The sequence below is a fragment of the Aotus nancymaae genome, unplaced genomic scaffold, assembly GCF_030222135.1.
Source record: "Aotus nancymaae isolate 86718 unplaced genomic scaffold, 86718_ANA_hifiasm-v0.15.2.pri h1tg000021l, whole genome shotgun sequence".
NCBI lineage: Eukaryota > Metazoa > Chordata > Mammalia > Primates > Aotidae > Aotus > Aotus nancymaae.
This window is the reverse complement of record NW_026988433.1, coordinates 516,612-543,835: the sequence shown is the minus strand read 5'-3', so window position 1 is coordinate 543,835 and position 27,224 is coordinate 516,612. Positions and strand designations below refer to the sequence as shown.

Genomic DNA, 27,224 nt, shown 5'->3' with positions numbered 1-27,224 from the left:
ACATGGTGAAACCCCATCTCTACTAAAAATACAAAAAATTAGCTGGGCATGGTGGCGCGTGCCTGTAATCCCAGCTACTCAGGAGGCTGAGGCAGGAGAACTGCCCGAACCCAGGAGGCAGAGGTTGCAGTGAGCCAATATCGCGCCATTGCACTCCACCCTGGGTAACGAGCGAAACTCCGTCTCGAAAAAGAAAAAAAAAAAAAAAGAAATCTCTACCTAATTGCTCGAGTTTTCCCTATCAAACAGAGCCAGCCATTAAGGTAACTTTATTGCTAAGTGTTCCTGTCTCCTTCCCATCTTGTCATTCTCAACCAGCTGACACTTTGCTCACAAGAACGAAGTTTACCTGGAAAGCATGGCTGTGTACATGTCGCTGGCATGATCCTGCTCCCTGTTCTTCTTCACTGCAGGGAAGATCTCCTTCCTCACCTTGACAAGATCCTCCACAGTGTGGAAGGACAGTTTGATGTAATTTCGCTTCAAACCCACCAAGTGATTTGGCTATAAGGCGAAGAGATTGTGCTCACTGTTTAGAGGGTAAACACTCAAAGGTAAATATACAAGTCAAAGAGTTGAAGACTCCCAGGCACTCTGTCCAACTTTGCACGTGGCACCAATTAACACCACTAGAGCTCTTTGAAAGAAGTTTTATAGACGGTCCCCATACTGCCCCATCACCCAACAGATGACCTGAATTTCCACCTCTTCCAATCTCACCTGCCACGGACAGTGTGGAACCTGGCCTCATTCACCCCTGGGAAGTCTGGGTGATACTCACCAAATCCAGGTCCTCTTTGGGGACAGTCTCCACTTTTGCAATTTTGCCCTGAAACTTCTTAGAAAGAAAAGATGAAACTTCTCGCTCACAACCCTAAATCAGGATCAGAATAAAAACGCTTTCCATTGGTAAAACACATTCCCTTCCTTGACTACTTCCCAGTTGCAAAGCCCACCACAGAATGACACACACAGGTCACCTGACCTGAATCTATAAAACACACTTACCTTTCTGGTTGCGATGTAGAAATACGGTTTATAGGGCAAGGCCACCTGTAAGAGTCACCAACCCATCCAGGAATTATGAGAAAAAAAAAAAAAGGAGAGAAAAATGAAAACAGACTGCTTGCTCCTATAGTCAGTCCATGAACAGCCTAGAGCCAGGGTAGCCTTGACCTTGGTAGCTCTTAAAGCATAACAGGACGTTAGGATGTGCACTTACCATGGGGCAAGAATCTAAGACGCAATACTGCTCACCGTTCAGAGTCTTCCTAAACTGATCTCTCTCAGGACATCTTAAATGGTGACTGATGGGGCCTCCAGGGGCCTGAGTTTTGGTGGGCTATGGGCAGCTGTGCACTAGAAGCCTCCCACGACCTCCCTGACAGTCACAGAGCTAAATGAACACCCCTCATTTTGGATCCAGCTGCTCGCTGCAAGTGGGTTTTAGCTTCTCGGGCTTACCTTAAATCTGCTTCCGTCATCTTGAATGAAGTAGTAATCCACCGCACTGACTAAGCGTTTATCTTCATCTAAAATCTCGGTCTACGAGAGAATTGACCAACATAGGCACAATCGTCCTCTACACAGTGTCAGGACCCTTTTCCTCCGACCTTTTGGGAAACTGAGCACTTCAGAAACAAATCCCCTCATCTAGGTCTTTATTCCACCCCTACATTAACACTACCACCTTATTCAAAAGAACCACATCGTAAGAGCCTCCAAATGGGGATTTCTTGGAATTTCTCCCTCATAATCCTTGAAAGCTTTATTATGATGGCTAAAAGCGAGGGCCATCACCTCCGGCTTCTCACACTGACTTCTTTGTGGCCCTCAATGATGTTAAAGAGGAAAGGAGGAGAGCTGGGAGCCATCACATCTCCCTACTGACTCACCAGACAAGTCCCCCCATGGGTCCCGCTTTGGACAAGGACCATGCTATGACAAGAAGGAATACAGCCACACCCCTGGGAGGGAGAAGGACCAAGGGAAAGCGCCAGTGCTTACGGGATGCATGTTAATGAGCCAGCCTGTCTTCTCACCAGGCTCCTTCAGCCGCTCAAAACCAAACCGCAAATCCATCTTATCCGTCCACTGACTCCGTTCCAGGCGCTTGAGTGCGGAGACTGAGGAAGTGGGGCCATCATCCCTGAGTGAAAGAAAGGAACCCAGTGGTTACAGTTCGAAATGCCACCTACTTCTTTCTTTTTTTTTTGAGACAGAGCCTCACTCTGTCCCCCAGGCTGGAGTGCAGCGGCACGGTCTTGGCTTGCCGCAACCTCCGCCTACCAGGTTCAAGCACTTCTCCTGCCTTGGCCTCCCAAGTAGCTGGGATTACAGGTGCCCGCCACCACACCTGACTAATTTTTGTATTTTTTAGTGGAGATGGGGTTTCAGCATGTTGGCCAGGCTGGTCTTGAACTCATGAGGTGATCTGCCCACATTGGAATTCCAAAGTGCTAGGATTACAGGGGGTAAGCTACCATGCCTGGCCAATCCCACCTACTTCTGCAACACTGAACCCACCTAGTGTGTTTCAGATAATGTATTCCTGAAAAACCCCAAGTTTGGCAAAAAGGCACATTAAAATGAAAGGACTCATGGGAAAAATACAATTAGGGCAGGCCCTTCAAAACCTGTTCAACTTTATAACCAGAATACTAACATAAACAGTAATCACGATTATGTATATTTATATATTATTAATATACGTTGGATTCAGTGGACTAGAAAACTGTTCACTGGGACCATATTTCCTCCCGAAACTGTTTAGTCTGAGCCGTGTATCTGACTTTTAAACCAGCAACAGTAAAACTTCGGAAAAATGGGGATAACAGACAGACAGAGAGCGGTTCACGGGTTACTATATCCATCGTCCCAGTACTCCACATACACTCTCAGTCAGTTTTCATGACAACCCCTACGAGGGAGGCCACTGGTGTCCCCATTTCACAGAAAAAATGCAGGCACATCTACCACCCACCGCCTCCTGGGGCTGTTTTAAAGACGAGAGGAGTTAACCCACGTAAAGGGTGCAAGTTAAAAGCCAGCACTCAATATCCCCCGCCTGGAGGCGGTCACCGAGCTCGGGGCAGGGCAGTGGAGTGCAGTAGGTGGGGGCACGTCCTGCACCCCGAACCAGAGCAGCCGGTGCGCGTCCCTGAGCTCCACGTTCCAGCACACACTGTAGATACTAAGGACACCTACCTCTCCGGGGCTTGCCTGAGGACCAAACGGGGCTAAGGATAGGCAGTGATTAGCACGACAGCCGTCAGGGATCCTCACCACTCGGTTTCTCCTCCGTGAAGAATTTTGTTCAGCTAAGTGTCCGTAAAAGCCTTCGCATTCTTACACGTTTTCTGCTTATGGCAGAAGGCCAGGCCTCCGTCATGTTTACCGTTTGCTCTGGCCACCGAGCAGCTGCGTCTTACCGTTTTTCTATTTTTTTTTTAGACGGTCTGGCTCCCTCGCTCAGGCTGGAGGGCTGTGGCGCGATCCCAGCTCACAGCAGCCTCGACCTGCGGGGCTCAGGTGAACCTCCGGCCTCGGCCTCCCGAGAATTAATAGCCATGACTTCACGCACACACCACCAGCCTCGCTAATTTTTCTTCTTTTTAGAAGAGAAGGGCTGGGCGCGGTGGCTCACGCCTGTAATCCAGCACTTTGGGAGGCCGAGGCGGGCGGATCACCTGAGGTCAGGCGTTCGAGACCGGCCTGGACAACATGGCGAAACCCCGTTTCTGCTAAAACTACAAAATTCAGCCGGCGTGATGGCGCGCGCCTGTCACCCCAGCTACTCGGGAGGCTGAGGCAGGAGAATCGCTTGAACCCAGGAGCGGAGGCTGCAGGGAGCCGAGATCGCGCCTCTGCGCTCCAGCCTGGGCGACAGGGCTGCACTGTGTCCCCCCACCAATAATAATAATAAACACTAGGCTGGGTGAGGGGGCAGGACTCCGCCTCCAAAAAAATAAAGTAATCAAACAGAGGAGAAAGGGTGTCGCCGGCACAGGATCCTAGGCTCCAGCGATCCGCCCGCCGCGGCCTCCCCCAGCGCTGCGCCCCCAGGCGGGGTCCCGGCCCCCACCCGCCGCGCGTCCGCCCCGCAGGGCCTGGCCCCGCTCCCGCAGCTCGCACCGCCCCCGCCGCGCGGCAGGCCCCAAACGCAGCTGCGCGCCAGGCGAGGCCCGAAACGCCTCAGGAAGAGCCGAGCAGGGGAAGACCGCGCGGCCCGCCTCGTTCCCCCGCGGAGCCTCCGCCCGCCCCAGGTCCCTCCGCCGGCGGTCCGGGCGCGCCGCTCCACCCCGGTCAGGCGCGGCGAGAGGGGGCGGCTGCGGGACCCCGGCCTCCCCCTCGCCTCGGCGGCGCCACCCGCGCCCGGCTCCACCGCATCCTCGGCAGGGCCGGCCCGAGGGCCTCAGGAGAGCGCCCCTCACCTGCCGGCCTCGCCGTCCGCGCCCGGGTCCGCGCGCCGCCGCCCTCCGCTCCTGAAAGCCATGGAGCCGCCGCCGATCGACCTCTGCTTCGCGGGAGAAATTTGGCGCGCTCCCACCAGTCTCGCGAGAGCCGAAAGTGCCGCCGTCAATCAAGGGGCGCGGCCCGCCCCTCGCCCGCCCCCTGCAGCGCTCCAATGGGAGCCGGCGCCCGGCAGGGACCGGGGAAAAGTGTGCGGAGGCGTGCGGGACGCACCGTGGTGTCGGGACCGGGCGGTGCTGCGGGCCGTGGTGGGGCCGGAAATGTCAGGCCGTCCCCGCCCCGCGCCCCGCGCCTCGGGCTCCGCGCCCGGCCCGCCCGAGGTACGGCGCGGCGCTGGGGAGGCGATGGCGCCGGCGGCGTCCAGGCTGTGGGCCGAAGCCGGGCTTGGGGCGCTCCCGCGGCGGGCGCTCGTCCGGTACCTGCTCCTCCTGCGGCTCTACCCGGTGCTCACCAAGGCGGCCACCAGGTGAGCGGGGCGCGGCCTGCGCGGGAATCCGACGCCGCCCCGGGCGCAGGTGGCTGCAGCGGCGCGGGGCCTGGACGGGGGCGCGGGGCCGCGACCCGGCTGGGGGCGCGCCGGGGTCTGAACCCGCCGCAGCGGGCGCCCTCCGACTTGGCTCTGAACTTCCCGCGGCGTCGCCCGCGACCGCAGTCAGCGACTGTGAGGCGCCTCGACGATCCCGCCCTCCCAGCGCGGGGAGGGCCCGCCGGGACCCCGGGGCTCGGCGCTCAGTTCACCCGAGGACCCGAGAGGGGCCCCGCGCGCCCGAGGATGACGCGGCCGGGGGCGCAGGTGTGCGGGGCGCGAGGTGGAGACGCGGCCGGGGGCGCGGGTGTGCGGGGCGCGAGGTGGAGACGCGGCCGGGGGAGGTGTTTTTTGAGACGGTGACATTGAACAGGCTGTGTAAAGAAGCCGAGCATAGGCTCTCCTGGCACAGGGAACAGCTGGGCAAAGGTCCTGTTAGGTTTTGGAGGGAGGGGCGTAGACTGGACTCAGTCCCGAGGGAGGGGAGAGCGTGTGGAGAACGTGAACCCTGAGTAAGGGGCAGGAGGTGGGAAGGGAATGGCCAGGGATCCACGTGTCTAGGTCTGTGCTAGGAATTTTGGATTTTAACGTCCAGAAAGCTTCTCCGAAGGCAAATACAAACCGAGCCCTGGAGGGAGCTACTGGGCCTGTTCCACCTTTTTGTGGACATTTTTATTGTGGTAATTGTAGTTTCACAAGCAGTTACAAGACTAATCTGGAGAGATCCCTTGTACGGCGTCCCAGGTTCCCCCATTGGTCACATTCTGTGAAACTAGTGCAGGATCACAGCCAGGGCGTTGGCGGGGACATGGTCCACAGATCGTATGCAGATTTCTCCATTCTTCTTGTGGTTGTATCTGCTCTGTGCAGTTTTATCACATCTGTAGGTTCGGGTGTTGACTACCACAGTCAAAATACAGAACAGTGTCACGATAGGGCTGTCCTGTTGCCCTTTCATAACCACACAGCTTCCCTACTCCCAAACTTCAAAATTGTGGTACAACGTCACAGCCAGGACGTTGACACGGATACAGTCCACCAACCGCTTGTCCTTGCCTGTGTGTGTGTGAGTCCACCGTCTCCGCCTTTTGATACAGGAACTAAACATTGCAGCCGCTTTAACAAGGATGCCTGCCCGCCCATCTGCTGCATGGCCTCAGAGCGGCCCTGCTCATTCTCCTGTGGGAAAGGGACACCCTCCTGCTGGTCACTCCTGTTTTCTGATGACCTCCCTCTCCACAGTGGCATTTTGTCAGCCCTTGGGAACTTTCTGGCCCAGATGATTGAGAAGAAGCGGAAAAAAGAAAACTCTCGAAGTCTCGATGTCAGCGGGCCTCTGAGATATGCTGTTAATGGGTGAGTGCTGTACAAGGGTCGGTTTATCCTGTAGCCGCTCCGTTTTTGGGCACCAAAACCGAGTGGTTGGACCACTCTGATTTGGAAATACAACTTTTTTTTAAACATTGCAATAATTATCATGGGGAAAAGTTCAAACGGTTCATACAGTTTGTGTGCACACACACGTGGTTTTCTTCTTGTTGTTTTGGAGACAGAGTCTCACTCTATCACTCAGGCGCACAGCAAGCTCTGCCTCTCGGGTTCAAGTGATTCTCCTGCCTCAGCCTCCTGAATAGCTGGGATTACAGGCACGTGCCACCGGACCCAGCTAATTTTTGTACTTTTAGTAGAAATGGGGTTATACCATGTTGGCCAGGCTGGTTTCGAGCTCCTGACCTCAAGTGATCCACCCGCCTCCGCCTCCCATATGTGGTTTTATCATGTTTCTTTTTAATTCCATGGATGGGGGTGGTTGTCTTAATTGAGCTGAGGGGCAGACCTGAGTGCAAGTAACTCATCCAAACCTAAAATCAGACTTGAGGATTCAAAAAACCCTGGGAGCATCCTAGACCGGGCTCATGGAAGAGGAAAACTGACTCAATGTGACCAGTTAGTTTCTGTTGTTATTTTCATAGTGTAAATATCCAGAAAAGAAATGCTTAGGTATCCTGAAAAGTGTCGTTTCTGAACCACTGTCTGAATTGCAAAAGCGCAAAAAAAGAAGAAAAAAAAATTAATTAAAATAAAAAAAACAAAAAAGAGATTAAAAAAACTAAAAAAAAAAAATGAATCGCAAAAGCACAGTGACTCAAGAGTTTACCTTCATCCACCCTGAGATCTTGGCCAGCAATAGTGTCATAGATGGATTATTTGAAGTATTTTGCAACTAGAGTGATTTTTTTTTTCTTGAGACAGAGTCTCTGTTGCCCAGGTTGGAGTGCAGTGGTGCGATCTCGGCTCACTGCAACCTCTGCCTTCTCAGCCTCAGCCTCCCTAGTAGCTGGGACTACAGGCGCACACCCCCACGTCCGGCTAATTGTTGTATTTTTAGTAGATTCGGGTTTTCACCATGTTGGCCAGGCTGGTCTTGAACTCCAGACCTCGTGATCCTCTTGCCTCGGCCTCCTAAAATGCTAGGGTTACAGGTATGAGCCACCGCATTCGGCCTGATTTTTCTTTTATTCGGACTTCATGAGGATCCTTTTTATGCTTGCAAGCTTGATAACCTGAATCATCGTGGATTTTTCCATGATGTATTTAGAGCAGTAATCCCCCCGAGAGGGGCGGGTAACAAGATCACCTGGCAGGCCTCATCTATGCACAGTTTTCCCTTCCCCCCTGAGAATCCACACAGCACCCTGTGACCAGGTGGGAAAAACACACTGAGAACCACTTGTTTCAAGACTGTCAATGTCACAAGTTCAAAGATCCCTGTTTTTGTTGCGAATTTTTTGGAAGTACAGTCCCAGCAGATGTAGCAGCTGGTTCCATTCTCTCCCGAGCACACGGGAATGACTAGCAGCAGTGCAGCCCAGCCGACGTGTAGCACCAGCTTCTACCCTTGCCAGTTAGTCTGGGAGTTTGATGACAAGCTCTACAAATAGGGACATGTCCGATGGTTCATTCTGGACCTTCGGAAAGCCAGGCCCTGTTCTGGGCGTTGCAGTGGACAGACGATGGAGCCTGCCTTCTCGGGGCGAAGAGAGGCACAGACTAACCGAACACATGAGATTAGGACGGTGCTGCACAGACGGTGAGTCAGGGCCTGGCGTAATGACTGCTAGCGCAGGTGTGCACACGAGCTGGGACGACCTGGAAGCTGACAGCATGAGGAGGAGTGAGCCGCCAGGCAAGCCGGGAAGCGATGGAAGCAGAGGGCCCACGGCGGGAGCAGCTCTGGTCTGTGAGGGCAGCAGAGCGCCCCTGAAGCTGACTTGTCTATACAGACCTGAGGGACATCAGGGAGGCAGGATTTAGGACCTGGGATTTGTGGGTGAAGCTGGACCAGAGAAGGGCACGTCCAGAGAATCACAGCCTGGTTCACACCCTGTGGGGCCTCAGGTTCTTCTTCACAGGGCCACTGAGTCACTTCTTCCGCCTCTTCATGGAACACCGGCTCCCTCCCGAGGTCCCCCTGGACCGCCGCCTCTTCGCACCAGCCTTCCTCATGTTGTTCTTCCGCGCCATGAACGTCTGGAGGTGGGTGTCTGCCGCAGCACTACCGCATCCTTCATTTAGCACAGGGGTTCTTCACCTGACACTCCTGGGCAGAATTCAGAGGGTCTGCAAACTTTTCACTACACTCAAATTGAAATTTTGCATTTTCCTTTATGAATATAGGAAGTGAACGTCTAGTATTGGCAGGACCTGTTTGTACCCAGTAGAGTCACTTTATTTATTTATTTATTTAAAGACAGGGTTTCAGTCTGTCGCGCAGGCTGCAGTGTTAGTAGCACAATCATAACTCGTCGCAGACTCAAGTGATCCTCTTGCCTCAGCCTCCCAAGTAGCTGGGACTACGTGTGTGTGCCACCACACCCAGCTAAATCACATAGCAGTTGTTACAGATACCTCAAAATGTCATGTACGCTCTTTACTACTTGGACCTGCCATTAGAGGTCTTGTCACTGTGTAAAGAAAGAAACGGGCGGGCGCTGTGGCTCACACCTGTAATCCCAGCACTTTGGGAGGCCGAGACGGGTGGATCATGAGGTCAAGAGTTCAAGACTAGCCTGGCCAACATGGTGAAATCTCGTCTCTACTAAAAAATACAAAAATTAACTGGGCATGGTGGCACACACCTGTAATCCCAGCTACTGGGGAGGCTGAGGCAGGAGAATTGCTTTAACCCAGGAGGCAGAGGTTGCAGTGAGCCAAGATCGTGCCATTGCACTCCAACCTGGGCAACAGAGCAAGACTGTCTCAAAAGAAAGAAAGAAGGAAAGGAAGGGAAGGAGGGAGGGAGGGAAGGAAGGAAAGGGAAGGAGGGAAGGAAGGAGGGAGGGAAGGAGAGGAGGGAGGGAGGAACAGGGCCGGGTGTGGTGGTGCACACCTGTAATCCCAGCACTTTGGGAGGCCAAGGCCAGTGGCTAGCTTGAGGCCAGGAGTTCGAGACCAGCCGGGACAACATGGCAAAAACCCATCTCTCCAAAAATAAAAAATGAGCCAGTGTGATGGTGTGCACCTGTAGTTCCAGCTATTCAGGAAACTGAGGTGGGAGGATCTCTTGAGCCCAGGAGGTACAGGCTACAGTGAGCTGAGATCGCACCACTGCACTCCAGCCTGGGCAACAGAGCAAGACCCTGGTTCAAAAACAAAATTGAAAAATAGAAATAAACACATTAGTCTGTCAAAATTTTTTGTGAATACTTTGATAACTGTACGTCAGTATTATTGGTTCCTTTGTAGTCCTATGTATTTTATTTTATACATTCTAAGACATGATTTTGAGAAGGGGCGGCCACAGGCTTCACTAAACTGTCAAGGAGATCTGTGGCACAAGAAGTTGAAGACCCTTAAGCTGGGGGTCGTCAACACAGACGCCTGTGCGAGTTCCGGGCCTGGAGGTTAACCTACTGGCATAATCCCAGTCAGAACCCACCGCGCGGGAGGCGTGTTCACCTGCACTCGGCAGCCATGTCTGTTCTGACTGTGCTGCCTTCCCCATTCATGAGCACCTTCAAATCTTCACTGTCTCTAGGAGCACCAGCTGGGTTGTGCTGTGTGTCTGAAATTGTCACCTCCTGTCCTGAAAGTAATTTGTTTTCACCGATCACTTCTCCATACAGAAGTTCTAAAGGTTCCTATATTCAAATATGGCCTGCCTTTCCTTACAGGAAGTTAATAGAAATACTCTCCTACACTTTTCTCCAGTGTCCTCATGGTTTTATTTGTGTTTACAGTAGAGATAGACTTCTGCCTTGACTTTTCCACCTACATAGCAGATTTTCTCATTACCGTTCATGGGACAACCCCCCGTATTTTGAAATATTCTCATTTCCATCTGTACAGGCCATTATTATTATTTTTTTTTTTGAGATGGAGTGCAGTGGCACAATCTCAGCACACTGCAACCTCTGCCTCTTGGGCTCAAGTGATTTTTTTTTTTTTGAGATGGAGTTTCGCTCTTGTTGCCCAGGCCGGAGTGCAATGGCATAATCTCGGCTCACCACACCTCCGCCTCCTGGGTTCAAGCGATTCTCCCGCCTCAGGAGATAACAGGCATACACCATCACACCTGGCTAATTTTGTCTTTTTAGTAGAGATTAGGTTTCTCCGTGTTGATCAGGCTGGTCTCAAACTCCCAGCCTCACGTGATCTGCCCGCCTCGGCCTCCCAAAGTGTTGGGGTTACAGGCGTGAGCGACCGTGCCCGGCCTTCAAGTGATTTTTGTGCCTCAGCCTCTGGAGTAGCTGGGACTGTAGACACCTGCCACCACACCTGGCTAATTTTTTTATTTTTAGTAGAGATGGGGTTCCTCTGCGTTGGCCAGACTGGTCTTGAACTCCTGGCCTCCAGTAATATGCCTACTTCAGCATTACGGGCATGAGGATTACCGGCATGAGCCACCACACCCAGCTCTCCCCTTACTTTAACCAAGAAAAAAGTTAAGCATTTCTTTAAAATTGTTTTTTAATATGCATATATTTAGAGAGTACGAGTGCAGATTTCTTTTTTTCTTCTTTTTTTTCTTGAGCCAGAGTCTTACTCTGTTATCAGGCTGGGGTGCAGTGGTGCAATCTCAACTCACTGCAACCTCCACCTCCCAGGCTCAAGTGATTCTCCTGCCTCGGCCTCCCAAGTAGCTGGGATTACAGGGGCATGCAACCACACCTGGCTAATTTTTTGTATCTTTAGTAGAGACCGGGTTTCACCATGTTGGCCAGGCTGGTCTTGAACTCCTGACCTAGTGATCCACCGCCTCGGCAAAATGATGGGATTACAGATGTGAGCCACCATGCCTGGCCGTGAGTGTAGATTTCTTTTCTTTTCTTTTTTTTTTTTTTTTTGAGACAGAGTTTTTGCTCTTGTTACCCAGGCTGGAGTGCAATGGCGCTATCTCGGCTCACCGCAACCTCCGCCTCCTGGGTTCAGGCAATTCTCCTGCCTCAGCTTCCTGAGTAGCTGGGATTACAGGCACGCGCCACCATGCCCAGCTAATTTTTTGTATTAGTAGAGACTGGGTTTCACCATGTTGACCAGGATGGTCTCGATCTCTTGAGACCACCTGCCTGGCGACTGCGCCCAGCCCGTGAGTGTAGATTTCTTACGTGACTGCGTTGTGGTGAAGTCTGAGCTTTTAGTTCCCATCACCTAAGTAGTACCCATGGTGATTTCAACCCTCCTTCCCCCTGCCACCTTTTGGAGTCTCTGGTGTCTGCTATTTTCCTCTGTTGGTCCATGTACACCCTCTGTTTAACCCCACTTGACAGAACATCAGCTGAGGCAAGGTCACTTGATCCCAGGGTGTTGAGATGTTGAGACCAGCCTGGCCAACATAGTGAGACCCCATCCCAACAAATAAATTAAAAATCAAAGGGTTGCGGTGGCACATGCCTATAGTCCCAGCTACTCAGGAAGCTGAGACAGGCCTGATCCTAGGAGGCTGAGGCTGAGTGAGTTGAGATCATGTCACTGCACTCCAGCCTGGGTAACAGAGTGAGACGGCGAGACCCTGTCTGGAAAAAAACAGTGAGAACATGCAGTATTTGACTTTCCGTTTGTGAGCTCTTTCACTTGGGATAATGGCCTCCGGTTCAATCTACGTTTTTTTTTTGTTGTTTGTTTGGTTTTTTTGAGACAAAGTCTTACTCTTTCACCCAGGCTGGAGTGCAGTGGCGTGATCTCAGCTTACTGCAACCTCTACCCCCCAGGTTCAACGATTCTCCTGCCTCAGCTTCCCCAGTAGCTGGGACTACAGGCACGCGCTACCACGCCTGGCTGATTTTTTTATTGTTTAGTAGAGATGGGGTTTCAACACGTTGGTCAGGCCGGTCTTGAACTGCTGACCTCATGATCCACCCTCCTCGGCCTGCCAAAGTGCTGAGATTACAGGTGTGAGCCACTGCGCCCAGCCACTTGACTTTTTAATAATGGCCATTCTGACTGGTGTGAGGTAGTATATTCTGCGGTTTTAATTTGCATTTCTCTGATGATTAGTGATGTTGAACATTTTTCACGTGTTTCTTGGCCACTTGTTTTTCTTCTTTTGAAAAATGTTCGGGCCGGTTGCAGTGGCTCACACCTGTAATCCCAGCACTTTCAGAGGCTGAGGCAAGCGGATCACGAGGTCAGGAGTTCAAGACCAGCCTAGCCAACATGGTGAAACCCTGTCTCTTCTAAAGATACAAAAAATTAGCCGGGCCCAGAGGCACACCCCTGTAATCCCAGCTACTTGGGAGGCTGAGGCAGGAGAATCGCTTGAACCTGGGAGGCAGAGGTTGCAGTGAGCCGAGAGTGTGCCACTGCACTCCAGCCTGGGTGATGGGAAAAGACTCTGTCTCAAAAAAAAAAATGTTCCTGTCCTTTGCCCACTTTTTAAATGTGGTTTATTCATTTCTTTCTTGTTGAGTTGTTTTGAGTTCCCTGTAGATTCTGGGTAACAGCCCTTTGTAGGTGCATGATTTGCATATGTTTTTCCCATGCTGTAGATTGCTGGTTGTTTCTTTTTTTTTTTTGAGACGGAGTTTCGCTCTTGTTACCCAGGCTGGAGTGCAATGGCATGATCTCGGCTCACCGCAACCTCCACCTCCTTGGTTCAGGCAAGTCTCCTGCCTCAGCCTCCTGAGTAGCTGGGATTACAGGCGTGCGCCACCACGCCCAGCTAATTTTTTTGTATTTTTAGTAGAGACGGGGTTTCACCATGTTGACCAGGATGGTCTCGATCTCTTGACCTCGTGATCCACCTGCCTCGGCCTCCCAAAGTGCTGGGATTACAGGCGTGAGCCACTGCGCCCGGCCTGCTGATTGTTTCTTTTGCTGTGCAGAAGCTTCTTTGTTTAATGAGTCCCGTTTGTCTATGTTTGGTTTCGCTGCGTTTGCTTTTGAGGAGTTGATCACAAATTCTTTTTCTCGGCCGACGTCTAGAGGAGTTGCTCCTAGGATCTTTATGGGTTCAGGTCTTGGGTTCAGGTCTTTAATGCACCAGCTCACATTTAGAATCAACTTACTGGGGTCCTGTTTTTTTTAATAACTCCTAACAAGTTTTGATCAGAAAGACATCAACTTTGGCAGTTATTTGGGAAGCACTGACGGCGTAGCTCTGATAGCAGTTCTGGTGCCCAGGGCCAGCCTTGGGAATCACCTCCTCTGGTCATCCGCAAGGAATGATGGGCTGGGACATCACTGCCAGCGTGAGCAGGCTGCTGCCGGGCATCTCACGGATTCTTTTCCATCTCACTGGTTGGCTCCTGAAAGCTGCAACGCTGAGTACACGCGTGTGCTGTCTGCATATAAACAGAACAAAGTCAAATAGCAGTTGAAATATGATCGTGTTAGGGTTCCGGTGCCTGGAATTCAGTTCTGATGGGCAGTGAGATTGTTCACCACCTGCCTTTCCTCCTTTGCAGTGGAAAGACGCCTCAGCCTTTGCCACCACGATGAGGGGGGGCTTCTGGCCAGCCCTGAAGATGAACTGGAGGGTGTGGACGCCAGTGCAGTTCATCAACATCAACTACGTCCCTCTGCAGGTGAGGGCCACGGGGCTCAGCTCCTGCCAAACATTACTTTCTCTCAGCCCTCCCTCCCTCCTTCCTTCCTTCCTCCCTCCTTCCCTCCCTCCCTTCCCCTTCCCCTTCCCTTCCCTCTTTCCTTTTTCTTTCTCTCTCTTTCTCTCCCTTCCTCTCTCCCTCCCTTTCTTTTTCTTTCTCTCTTTCTTTCTTTTCTTCTGTAGTTTTCCTCCAGACTTGCTTTCACCTGTGTCTATACTCCTCAAACGCCCTTGGGCTTTGCCCATGACCCTGAAACATTGATAGTTCTGGATTCAAGAAGCAACACACAAGGGTGTCCCAAGTGGTCGTCTTTGCCTCTTCCGTTCATTCAGCAAATTCTCATTAAAAGCCCCCATGCCAGGGCTGCCCTTGGGTTTTCTAGCCTTTAAACATTCCCAGTCCCAGGAGTGTACAGTCAGGCAACGTGAATCTATGCTCCTGGGTTGCAGTCCTCAAACTTGGCCCAAATAAACTCTAATTATCCTTGGTGGGGAATAAAAGGGCCGCATGCAGTGGTTCACACCTGTAATCCCATCACTATGGAAGGCCAAGGCGGCAGATCACGAAGTCAAGAGATCGAGACCCTGGCTAACACAGTGAAACCCCATCTCTACTAAAAATACAGAAAGTTAGCTGGGTGTGGTGGTGTTTGCCTGTAATTCCAGCTACTTGGGGGGCTGAGGCAGGAGAATCACTTGAACCCGGGAGGTGGAGGTTGCAGTGAGCCGAGATTGAGCCACTGCACTCCAGCATGGGTAACAGAGCAAGACTCTGTCTCAGAAAAAAAAAAATACAAAAATTGGCTGGGTGGGTGTACACTTGTAGTCCCAGCTACTCAGGTGGCTGAGGCACAAGAATCACTTGAATGCAGGAGATGGAGGTTGCAGTGAACTGAGATCGCACCACTGCACTCCAGCCTGGACAACAGAGTAAGAACCTGTCTCAAAAAAATAAATAAGATGTTAGAAAGAAACAAAACATTCCTGGTCCTTGGGCTCATGAATTATAGCTGAGGCCGAAGGCAGGCGCTGTGTAGTCATGGGTCCTACCGCTGACCTGGAAGGGCTGCCTCACAGCAGCCGTGGCAGCCACATCCGGGTGAGGGATGAGCCTGTCCAGGTACCGAGTGAAGGCCTTCTGGGGAAACAGCCTTTCTGCTCTCCTGTGCATGAAGGGGCTGCTGTGGGGGCTGAGTCAAAGGTGTCGGAACAGGGCTTGGCTCTGGGCTGGTGGAGCAAAGGCCAGAGCCCCAGGCTCTGCCACTGGGATCAGCTGTCTTTATGCAAAACCGGGGTCCCCAGGACCACTCCCATGCTGAGAGGATGGGGTTCAGCACCCCCTGCAGCGTGGCAGGACACCCCCAGGTGCTGCAGGAGGAGGCCTCGCAGAGCCTGCAGGGGCCACATGCTTCCCTCCCCTACAAGGCATGCAACCCATCAGGGTGGGTGAGCATAGCATCTCTGCCTGCTGCACCAAAGCTTCACACCCCCAGGAAAGCAGCTGTGTGGAGCCTATGTGGTTGGTGTGAACAGTCCAGGCACAGGGCAGGTGGCCCTTCTGGGAAAGGTGGGTGCCGGGCCAGCCCAAGCTGCCACTAGGGAGGACCTGGACAGGCCTGCAGGGGCAGCACCTCAGCTACTAAGAGCCTTCCTGCATAAGCACCGGCTCCGAGCCCTGCCCAGGAGGAAGGAGAGGACCAGGGTGACCCACGAGGGAGGCGGCCCAGTGTGTGCACACTGCACAACACACACACACACTGCGCATAGCAAACACACTGCACACACACACACACCAAACACTCCACATACCACACACACCCCAAATACACTGTACACACCACACTGTACATTGCACACACACCAAACTGTACATTGCACACGCACACACCAAACACTGCACACACCACACACACACCACTGTACACACCACACACACACACCAAACACTGCACACACCACACACACATGAAACGCTGTACACACCAAACACTTCACACACGAAACACACCACACTGTACATACCACACACACACCCAAACACACTGCACACACCATACACCCCAAGGACACTGAACACACTACAAACACACCACACTGTACACCACACACACACCAAACACTACAATTCACACACACACACCCAAACACCGCACACACACACACCAAACACACTACACATACCACACACATACCAGACACACTGCACGCACCAAACACTGCATGCACCACACACACACCACACTCCAAACATACTGCACACACCACACACACCACACTGTACACACCAAACACACTGTACATACCACACACACACACAAACCACACTGCATACACCACACACACACCACACACCAAACTCATTGCACATCCCACACACACACCAAACATACTGCACACACCACACACCAAACACATGGCATACACCACACACACACACCAAACACTGCACATGCCACACACACACCACACTGTACACACCACACTGTACATTGCACACACCACACACCAAACACATTGCACACACCACACACACACCAAACACACCACACACACACCAAACACTGCACACACCGCACACACACCAAACACTGCACACACCACACACACCAAATACACTGCACACGCCACACACACCCCAAATACGCTGTACACACTGCACACCATACACACCAAACACACTGCACACACAACACATACATCGAACACACTGCACACACCACACACACTGCACACACCACACACACCCCAAACACACTGTACACACCACACACACACCAGACACACTGCACACACCACACACATACATCGAACACACTGCAAACACCCCAAAACACTGCACACCACACACACACCAGACACTGCACACACCCCACACACTGCACACACACCCCACACTTCACATACCACACCCCAAAACTGCACATACCACACACCAGGCACTGCATGCACCACACACACACACCAAACACACTGCACACACCACACACTCCAAACACACTGTACATACCACACACACACAAACCACACTGCATACACCACACACACACCAAACACACTACACACACCACACACCAAACTCATTGCACATACCACACACACACCAAACATACTGCACACACCAAACACATGGCATACACCACACACACACCAAACACACTGCACATGCCACACTCCAAACACACTGCACACACTACACACCAAACACATTGCACACACCACACACACACCTAACACACTGCACACACCACACTGCACACACCACACACACACCAAACACACTGTACATACCACACACACACAAACTATACTGCATGCACCACACACACACCAAACACACTGTACACACCACACACCAAATAAATTGCACATGCCACACACCAAACACACTGCATACACCACACACACCAAACACTGCACACACCACACAAACACACTGCACAGGCCACACACACACCAAACACACCGCACACACACCGCACACACCGAACACTGCACACACCAAACACAGTGTACATACCACACACCAAACACACTGCACACACCAAACACACACACCAAACACACTGCACATGCCACACACACACAGCAGACACACTGCACACGGCACACACACACACACCAGGAAGCAGCAGGCAACCAGGGCGCACGCTGACAGGACAAAGGGACTGCTCACCCGTAGCCAAAGCTGCCAGGAGTTAAAGCAAAATAAAAACACATTTCCTTTGGCTGGAACAGTGGCCCTTCCCAGAGCCGTTTCAGCTCCATGGGGCTGACGCCAGATTGCTCTGAAGAGTGGGTGGGAATTATTATAGAAATCACAAGTCTAAAACATGCTCTCAAAGTTTGTGAGGGCCAGGTGTGGTGGCTCATGCCAGTAATCCCAGAACTTTGAGAGGCAAAGGCAAAAGGATCACTCGAAACCGGGAGTTTGAGACCAGCCTGGGCCACATAACGAGGCCCCATCTCTATTTCTTTTTTGAGACAGAGTCTCACTGTTGCCTGCTGGAGTGTGTGATCTTGGCTCACTGCAACCTCCGCCTCCCCACTTCAAGCGATTCTCTTGCCTCGGCCTCCCAAGTAGCTGGGATTACAGGTGCCTATCACTACGCCCAGCTAATTTTCTGTATTTTTAGTAGAGATGGGGTTTCGCCATTTTGGTCAGGCTGGTCTCGAACTCCTGACCTTGTGATCTGCCTCCCAAAGTGCTGGGATTACAGGCATGAGCCACTGCACCCGGTCGTTCCCATCTCTATTTTATGAAAATAAATTTTAGGCCAGGTGCGGTGGCTCACGCCTGTAATCCAGCATTTTGGGAGGCTGAGGCAGGCGGATCACAAGGTCAGGAGTTTGAGAGCAGCCTGACCAAAATGGTGAAACGTTGTCTCTACTAAAAATACAAAAATTAGCTGGACATAGTGATGGTCGCCTATAATCCCAGCTACTCGAGAGGCTGGGGCAGGAGAATTGCTTGAACCAGGGAAGTGGAGATTGCAGTGAGCCAAGATCACACCACTGCACTCCAGCTCGGTGGCAGAGTGAGACTCTGTCTCAAAAATAAAGTTAAAATAAATAAATAAATTTTTAAAAGTTTGAGAGGAGGTGGGGAGAAGCAATGGAAGAAGGCTAGGTGGCAGAGGGGGTTCTGACACTCGATGCGCAGCCGTGGTGGGTACAGACATGAGGCTGCTTGTGGGATGGGCTAATGTTGTCCAGAAAGCAGCTCTGCAGGGTCCCCTCAGGAGGCAGGTGGATGGGAGCTCCCAGCACACACACAGTGGCGTTTGGGATAGAGGCCCCCCTCGGTGATGACAGAGGAGAGAGAAGCTGACAGCTGAGTGGAGAGGGGAGTGGGACATCCTGCCTCTCCTCGGGGGGCCCAGGGGCTGGGACTGAGGGGGGAGGAGGCCAGTGGGCATTTTGAGAGGCCCCTCCGCCCCTCTCTGCTAGGGACTGAGGGGAGAGAAGGCCAGGTGGGCATGTTGAGGGGATACAGAAGGGGCAAGTTTGCCAATGTGGAGGAAGGGAGAGCACACTGACTGGAGAGACAAGACTTCTGGGCAGAGGGCGCTGGGGCTTGTCCAGCTGTGGTCAGCACCTGGGGAGGTGAGAAGGCAGGAAGGATAAAGGGTTTTCCAGGGACAGTGACTACAGAACAGGAGGCAAAGGAAGCTACAGCCGTGGGCCAGCAGTTCTCAGAAATACAGAGAAGGAAGTAGGGACAGGTGAGAAGACAGGCTGGCCGGGAACATGGAAGGATCTGGGATGGAAGAGGGGAGAGTAGGGAAGCCACGCCTGTGAGCAGCATGGGGGCAGAGGACTGGGCGGCTGTGGCTAGGGCATGGCTGCAGATGAGTGCGGAAGTGGCAGCGGCATTCATTCAGCGAGCATTGGCTGAGCAGTGACTGTGCCGTGCTGCTAGGCTGTAGGACACAGTGATTAACCAGACAGACAGGGCTCTACTTTGATGGCACCACATGCCAGGGAGACTCAGCACTAGGCCAGAGGATTCTTGGGGAGGGTGAAGCTGCTGAGTCACCGAAGCAGGGCAGTGAGACGGTGACAGGTTAGAGTGGAGGGAAGGTCGGGGCCCTCCCCTGTTCATCAGCTGGGTCCCCTGGGGAGGGTGCGGCCACCTGCAGGATGGCTGACCCAGGAGCTCAGGTGTGCAGTGAAGGGGGCAGAAGACCAGAGACTTGGCTTTGTGCTCCTGGGTCGCTGTAGCCCGTAGAACCATTTTTCTTCTCCACCCTCTCTGCTGGGGCCCAGCCCCGTGTGTGGCACAGACTCAAGGGTCAGTAAATGCAGTAGTGGATGGTGGATGGACCTACCCACCAACAAACGGGTGAATGAAGGAACTGTGTTCTGGGCGACTGAGGCTGGGTCGCTGTGGCCACGGCCTGCCACTGACTGGTGTCTGACTCTTCTCTTTGGCAGTTCCGGGTGCTCTTCGCCAACCTGGTGGCTCTGTTCTTGTATGCCTACCTGGCCTCCCTGGGGAAGTGAAGACCACCAGGAGAACATCAGGTGCACTGTGGACGTGGGTCTAGGGGGGTCCCACCCGCCCAGTGAGAGAGCAGAGCCAACCCAGTCAGGACTTCACTGACTAAATCAGGTGATTCAAGATGCCCCAAAATGATGGATGGAGAAATAGAAATCCCTGATTGTCAGAACCTTGTGTTTTAAAAAGGCAGTAGCTGACGTCAGCTGGTGCTGCCCTAGAAACTTAAAATTTAGTAGAGGCAATTTCAGTTATTACTGTGGACCAAATTAGGGTCACAATAAACGCAAAATTGTGTAGGTTCTTTAATAGTGACTTTAATCTCTCAGAACAGTTGCTGTTGCTTTGAAAGAAATGCATAGCCATATGTTTTAAAAAAAAAATTTTTGTAGGCCGGGCGCGGTGGCTCATACCTGTCATCCTAGCAGTTTGGGAGGCCGAGGTGGGTGGGTCACCTGAGGTCATGAGTTCAAGACCAGCCTGGCCATCATGGTGAAACCCCGTCTTTAAAAAAAAAAAAATTTTTGTATGTGGTAAAGTACATAAAACACGCAATTTACCATGTAGCTGCTCATGGTGGCTCACGCCTGTAATCCCAGCACTTTAGGAAGCCAGGGCAGGAGCATTGCTTGAGGCCAGGAATTTGAGACCAGCCTGAGCAACACAGTGAGACCTCATTTCTACAAGAAAAAAAAAAAACACATCTCTGCGCATACACACACACACACACACACTCACACACACTCTCTCTCTCCTGGGCCATTTTCTTGCCATAGCCTCCCAAGTAGCTAGGATTATAAGTGCCTACCACCACACCCACTTACACCCAGCCAATTATTTTTTATAGAGATGGGGTCTTTCAGTGTTGCCCAGGCTGGTATTTGAAATGCTGGGATTACAGGTGGGAGCAACTGCCCTGGGCTCTTTCCTTTTAAAAAAAAAAAAAAAAAGGCTGAATTAGGCCGGGCGCGGTGGCTCATGCCTGTAATCCCAGCACTTTGGGAGGCTGAGGCAGGAACATCACTTGTGAGACCAGCCTGGATAACACAGGGAGACCGCATTTCTTTCTTTCTTTCTTTTTGGAGATCTGTGTGCCTCTATTAGCAGAGCCACTACTTGAGGGGACGAAGCGGGAGGAGTGGGTGGCCCGATGCCAGGCCGGCCGTGCTTCCCGGGCTTGTAGGTGATGGAGAACTCGCCCGGGTAGAGGCCGATCGTCTCCGGCTTGATCCCCAGCTGGTTGAAGGTCTTGCTGGCGTAGATGCCCGCCGTCTAAGGCGGGATGATGACGTCCCGCAGGTGCATCGTCACTTCCGGCTTCTCCGTGGGCGGTGCCTCCTTGGCCTTGCACAGGCGCTTCAGCAGGGAGTGGCTTTCCCCGCGGGCCCGGGTCCTGCCGCTGGCGCTCCTCGTACCGCGGCATCAGCTGCTCGTGGGGCGTGTCCGGCAGGTGGACTTGCGGACGGTCTGCTGCTTCTGCTCTACGTCTGCCATTTTGCCGGATCCTCGGAAAGCGGGAGACCCTATTTCTACAAAAATTTTAAAATAACTAGCTGGATGTGGTGGCATGCACCTGCGGTCCCAGCTACTCAGAGGCTGAGGCAGGAGGCTCACTCGAGTTCAGGAGATCGAGGCTGCAGTGCGCTGTGACTGTGTCGCTGCACTCCAGTCTGGGTCAGAGCAAGGCCCTGTCTATTTGGGAAAAAAAAAAAAAAAGGCTGGGCATAGTGGTTCACGCCTGTAATCCCAGCACTTTGAGAGGCCGAGGTGGGGAGGTCACTTGAGGTCAGGAGTTGGGAATACAACATGGTGAAACCCCATCTCTACTAAAAATACAAAAAAAAAATTAGCCAGGAGTGGTGGCAGGTGCCTGTAATCCCAGCTACTGGGGAGGCTGAGGCGGGAGAATCACTTGAACCCGGGAGGCAGAGGTTGCGGTGAGCTGAGATCACGCCACTGCACTCCACTAGGTGACAGCAAGATTCCGTCTCAAGAAAAAAAATTTAAAAATCAGGAGATGGCAACGTGGTGTTCCTGCAGGAGGCTCCAGGGGAAAACCCATGTCCTTCCTCTTCGGCTTCTAGAGGCCCGGCATGCCCTGGCTCATGGCCCAGTATCGCCCCAGCCTCTGCTTCCACCCCTCATCTCCTCCCTCCCTAAGGCCTGCTGCAACTACTCTGGGACGACACCCGGCCCTAGTGTCTCAAGGGGGATTCTCCCAAAGGTCTTCCATAACTCGTAGGAAAAGCAGCCGACAGGAGGGTGCGGTTGCTCACTCGACCGTGTTACCCAGCATGCAGCAGCCTGCACTCGGGCTTTGTGCCAGCTGGCAGCCGCGTGGGAAGCATGTTCTGGGCCTGTTGCCGTGGCTGTTCCTGCAGTCAGCCTGCGCGGGCATCTTCAGAGCAGCCTCTCTTGCGTTTATGTTTACCCAGCACCCAGGCAGTGTCTAAGAAACGGGGCAGGAGTGGCTGTTTGGTGAGTGAGTAAGGCAGTATCTTCTGCGGTAAGCAGTCGGTGGGCTCAGAGTGGCTGCCCCAGGCAGCACCGAGCCTTCCCTGGTACACACATGTATCCCTGCAGGAAGCAAAGCAGTCACCTCTCTCTTTCCCCCTCAGTAGTGAGTGCTTTTTGAAGGCAAGACCCTAACTCTGCATCTCCAAAGCATGGCTTCTTGTAGGCACTCCTGTGTGAGCTGAATTGAAGCCGGCTGAGGTAGGATTACGGTAGAACTTGTATACAAAAGCCCAAGTTTGTAAAATTTTGTCTTCTTCAAATCACAATTACTTAAAACTGTTTCCTAAATTTGAGTAATGTGTGTACATGTTCTATATCGGGTCGGGGTGCAAATGATGAAATCACAGCTCACCACAGACTCAGCCTCCCATGTGGAGCATGGTGGCTCGTGCCTATTTTGGGAGGTCGAGACGGAAGAATCATTCGAGCCTAGGATTTCAGCACCAGCCTGGGCAACAGAGCAAGACCTCATCTCTACAAAAACTTCAGATGCTCACTGGACGTGGTGAGGTGCACCTGTAGTCCCAGCTATTCAGGTGACTGAGGCAAGATCCCTTGGGCCCAGGAATTCAAGGCTGCAGGGAGCTGTGATCGCACCACTGCACTCCAGCTTGGGTGACACAGTGAGACCCTATTTCAAAAAAAAAGGATCATCTGTATCATTAGGGTTCTGCAGTTTCAGGATAATGTGTCTCCACATGGTTCTTTTCTATTCATTAGACGAGGCACTTGATAAGCTTCTTCATCCTGGAAACATTTCCTTCAGTTCCAGAAACTGTCTTGCATCATTTCTTAGATAATTTTCTCTTATCTCTTCATGGGTCTCCTGTATTTGTGTTCTAGTTTTCCTTTCCAATTTAAATTTTTTTTCCCTTTTGTTTTCTGGACTTTTTTTTTTTTTAAACAGTCTTGCTCTGTCACCTAGACTGGAGTGCAGTGGTGCTATTTCCACTCACTGCAGTGGACGGCCACCTCCTGGGTTCACCCAAGTAGCTGGGATTACAGGCACACACCACTAAGACCAAGCTTGTATTTTAGTAGAGATGGGGTTTCACCATGTTGGCTAGGCAGGTCTTGAACTCCTGACCTAGGTGATCTGCCCACCTACCCTCAAAGTGCTGTGACTACAGAAGTGAGCCATTGCACCCGCCCTAATCTCAGTTTTATATCCCAATCATTCAGCTGATTTTTTTTTTTTTTTTTTTTTTTGGAAACGGAGTTTTGCTCGTTACCCAGGCTGGAGTGCAATGGCGCAATCTCAGCTCACTGCAACCTCTGCCTCCTGGGTTCAGGCAATTCTCCTGCCTCAGCCTCCCGAGTAGCTGGGATTACAGGCACGCGCCACCATGCTCAGCTAATTTTTTGTGTTAGTAGAGACGGGGTTTCACCATGTTGACCAGGATGGTCTCGATCTCTTGACCTCGTGATCCACCCGCCTCGGCCTCCCAAAGTGCTGGGATTACAAGCTGATTTTTTTTTCTGTGTTCTTTTGCTGGAATGCAGTGGTGCCATCTCTGCTCACTGCAACCTCTGCCTCCCAGGTTCAAGTGATTCTCCTGCCTCAGCCTCCCAAGTAGCTGGGACTTCAGGTGCTTACCACCACCGCCAGCTAATTTGTTTTTTTTAGACGGAGTCTCTGTAGCCCAGGCTGAAGTGCAGTGGTGTGATCTTGGCTCACTGCAACCTCACTTCCTGGGTCTCGGTTCAAGCAATTCTGCCTCAGCCTCCTGAGTAGCTGGAATTACAGGCATGTACCACCATGCCCAGCTGATTTTTGTATTTTTAGTAGAGACATGGTTTCACCACGATGGCCAGTCTGGTCTCCAAATTCTGACTCAGCCTCCCAAAGTGCTGAGATTACAGGTGTGAGCCACTGTGCCCAGCCAACTCCTCCTTGATAGTATTCCATTCTTGTTTCATAAGTACAATTACCCTTTAAGATCTTAGTTACAGATCGGGTGTGGTGGCTCACACCTGTAATCCCAGCACTTTGGGAGGCTGAGACAGGCGGATCACAAGGTCAAGAGATTGAGACCATCCTGGCCAACATGGTGAAAACCCCTCTCTACCAAAAAAAAATTAGCCAGGCATGGTGGCACGTGCCTATAATCCCAGCTACTCGGGAGGCTGAGGCAGGAGAATCACTTGAACCCGGGAGGCAGAGGTTGCAGTGAGCAGAGATCGCATCAGTGTACTCCAGCCAGGCGACAGAGTGAGACTCTGTCTTTTTTTTTTTTTTTTTTTTTTTGAGACGGAGTTTTGCTCTTGTTACCCAGGCTGGAGTGCAATGGCGCGATCTCGGCTCACCGCAACCTCCGCCTCCTGGGTTCAGGCAATTCTCCTGCCTCAGCCTCCTGAGTAGCTGCGATTACAGGCACGCGCCACCACGCCCAGCTAATTTTTTGTATTAGTAGAGACGGGGTTTCACCATGTTGACCAGGATGGTCTCGATCTCTTGACCTCGTGATCCACCCGCCTCGGTCTCCCAAAGTGCTGGGATTACAGGCTTGAGCCACCGCGCCCGGCCTGAGACTCTGTCTTTAAAAAAAAAAACAAACAACGGCCAGGCATGGTGGCTCACGCCTATACTCCCAGCACTTTGGGAGGCCGAGGCAGGTGGATCATGAGGTCAAGGATCGAAACCATCCTGGTCAACATGAAACCCCGTCTCTACTAAAAAATACAAAAAATTAGCTGGGCATGGTGGTGCACGCCTGTAGTCCCACCTACTCAGGAGGCTGAGGCAGGAGAATTGCTTGAACCCAGGAGGCAGAGGGTGCGGTGAGCCGAGATTGCGCCATTGCACTCCAGCCTGGGTAACAAGAGTAAAACTCCGTCTCAAAAAAAAAAAAAACAGTTACATAAGTTTGGAAGTCTTCTTGTATCTCATATGCTGTTTCTATTTTCTGAGTTAGGTTTTTATTTATTTATCCATTTTGGTCTCTTCCTTTTTAGAGAAAGGGTCTTGCCGTGTTACCCAGGCTGAAGTGCGGTAGCTATTCACAGCTCTCACTAACCAGCATGGGAGTTGTGACCTGCTCCGTTTCCACGCTAACCCTAACCCTAGTGCTCTGCTTCTCCCAGGTCACTGTAGTGGTGCTGAACTTCTTGTGGGTACCCAATGAGCAAAGCACAGTACAGCTCGCAAGTCCTGGGCTCGAGCCGTTCTCACCTCAGCCTCCCCAGTAGCTGGGACTGTGGGGTGTGCCACTATGCCTGGCTCTGTCTTCTTGATTAGGTTTTCCTTAAATGTCTCTTGATGCTTGATGGTTCATTTATTTTTCAGACAGAGTCTCAGTCTGTCACCAGGCTAGAGTGCGGTGGCGCGACTCTGCTCACTCTGTAGACTGGGACTATAGGTGCGTGCCACCACACCCAGCTAATTTTTGTATTTTTAGTAGAGATGGGGTTTCACCATGTTGGCCAGGATAGTCTCGATCTCCTGACCTCATGATCCACCCGCCTTGGCCTCCCAAAGTGCTGCGATTACAGGCATCAGCTACCGTGCCTGGCCTAGTTCACTTGTTTTTAAAAATCAATGCCACTAAGACATTCTTTGGAAGCTTATTGTGGGCTGCACTTGTCAAATGGTGCCTTCACTGTGGGGCAATCAAGCAGGGACCCAGTTTTGTTGAGGATCACACATTATCAAAAAGTGGGGTGTAAGCCCAGCACTTTGGGAGGCCAAGGTGGGAGGATCACTGGAGCCCAGGAGTTCGAGGTCTCTTTTTTTCTGGGCAACACAGACCCCCATCTCTACAGAAAATGCAGAAATTAGCCAAGTGTGGTGGCACACACCTGTAGTTCCAGTTACTCCAGAGGCTGAGGCAGGGTAATCACTTGAGCCCAGGAATTGGAGACTTCAGTGAGCTGTGATTGCACCACTGCACTCCAGCCTGGACAGGAGAGTAATACCCTGTCTCTAAAAAAATACATTTCGTAAAACATTTTAAATTTTACTTTTTGAGACAGTGTCTTGCTCTGTTGCCCAGGTTGGAGTGCAGTAGCACTATCTCGGCTCACTGCAGCCTCTACCTCCTGGTTTCAAGCGATTCTCCTGCCTCAGCCTCCCAAGTAGCTGGGATTACAAACATATACTACCATGCCCGGCTAATTTTAAACCAACTCAGTCTTCAAACTCTAAGTGATTTTCATTTTTTGAGACAGGGTTTTACACTGTTGCCCAAGCTAGAGTGCAGTGGTGCGATCATGGCTCACTGCAGCTTTCACCTTCTGGGCTAAGGTGATCCTCCAGCCTCAGCCTCCAGAGCAGCTGAGACTAGAGGTGCCTGCCACCATGCCCAGCTAATTTTTTTCTTTTTGAGACAGAGTCTGTCTCTGTTGCGCAGACTGGAGTGCAGTGGTACAATCTCAACTCACTGCAACCTCTACCTCCTAGGTTCAAGCGATTCTCCTGCCTCAGCCTCCTGAGTCTCTAGTATCACAGGCTCCAGTCACCACGCCTGGCTAATTTTGTATTTTTAGTAGAACCCAGGTTTCACCATGATGGCCAGGCTGCTCTCGAACTTCTGACCTTAGGTGATCCACCCACCTCAGCCTCCCAAAGTGTAAGGATTACATTTGTGAGCCACCATGTCCGGTCCTAAGTGATTTTTTCTTTTTTGTGTGTGTCTGAGATGGAGTCTTGCTCTGTTCCCCAGGCT

At 52.0% G+C, this 27,224-nt stretch overlaps 2 protein-coding genes across 5 annotated transcripts in view; one reads left to right on the top strand and one right to left on the bottom strand.

The window, feature by feature from the left end:
- The window catches only part of POLE (DNA polymerase epsilon, catalytic subunit), a 53,908-nt gene extending 49,413 nt beyond the window's left edge, over nt 1-4,495 (bottom strand). For 2 of the 3 annotated variants that reach the window (XM_064379527.1, XM_064379529.1), the window contains exons 1-6: nt 4,434-4,495; nt 2,008-2,149; nt 1,465-1,545; nt 1,009-1,053; nt 782-874; nt 350-504 (exon numbers count right to left, since the gene is read on the bottom strand). In XM_064379527.1, coding sequence (XP_064235597.1) covers nt 350-504; nt 782-874; nt 1,009-1,053; nt 1,465-1,545; nt 2,008-2,149; nt 4,434-4,495 — 578 coding nt within the window. Of the gene's footprint in view, nt 1-349; nt 505-781; nt 875-1,008; nt 1,054-1,464; nt 1,546-2,007; nt 2,150-3,207; nt 3,441-4,433 lie in introns of those variants that run through there. The other variant, XM_064379528.1, reaches the window with a different exon arrangement.
- Nucleotides 4,496-4,817: 322 nt separating this feature from the next.
- Nucleotides 4,818-21,416, top strand: PXMP2 (peroxisomal membrane protein 2). Of its 2 annotated transcripts, none has more exons than XM_064379525.1 (5): nt 4,818-4,939; nt 6,242-6,355; nt 8,399-8,528; nt 13,906-14,025; nt 19,980-21,416. In XM_064379525.1, the coding sequence occupies exons 1-5, from the start codon at nt 4,818-4,820 to the stop codon at nt 20,046-20,048; spliced, it is 555 nt and encodes a 184-aa protein (XP_064235595.1). In that variant the 3' UTR covers nt 20,049-21,416. The 2 variants fall into 2 exon arrangements, with proteins under 2 accessions (XP_064235595.1, XP_064235594.1); XM_064379524.1 differs by lacking the exon at nt 19,980-21,416 and adding an exon at nt 13,043-13,098 and having other exon boundaries at nt 8,399-8,536; nt 13,906-14,684.
- Nucleotides 21,417-27,224: the final 5,808 nt, after the last annotated feature.

Excerpts from the sequence above, each read along its gene's own strand:
- PXMP2 (XM_064379524.1), top strand. The coding sequence starts at position 4,818 with ATGGCGCCGGCGGCGTCCAGGCTGTGGGCCGAAGCCGGGCTTGGGGCG. Across the intron at positions 4,940-6,241 it reads CTCACCAAGGCGGCCACCAG|TGGCATTTTGTCAGCCCTTG; the intron begins GTGAGCGGGGCG and ends CCCTCTCCACAG. Across the intron at positions 8,537-13,042 it reads CGCGCCATGAACGTCTGGAG|GCTGGAGTGCAATGGCATGA; the intron begins GTGGGTGTCTGC and ends CTTGTTACCCAG.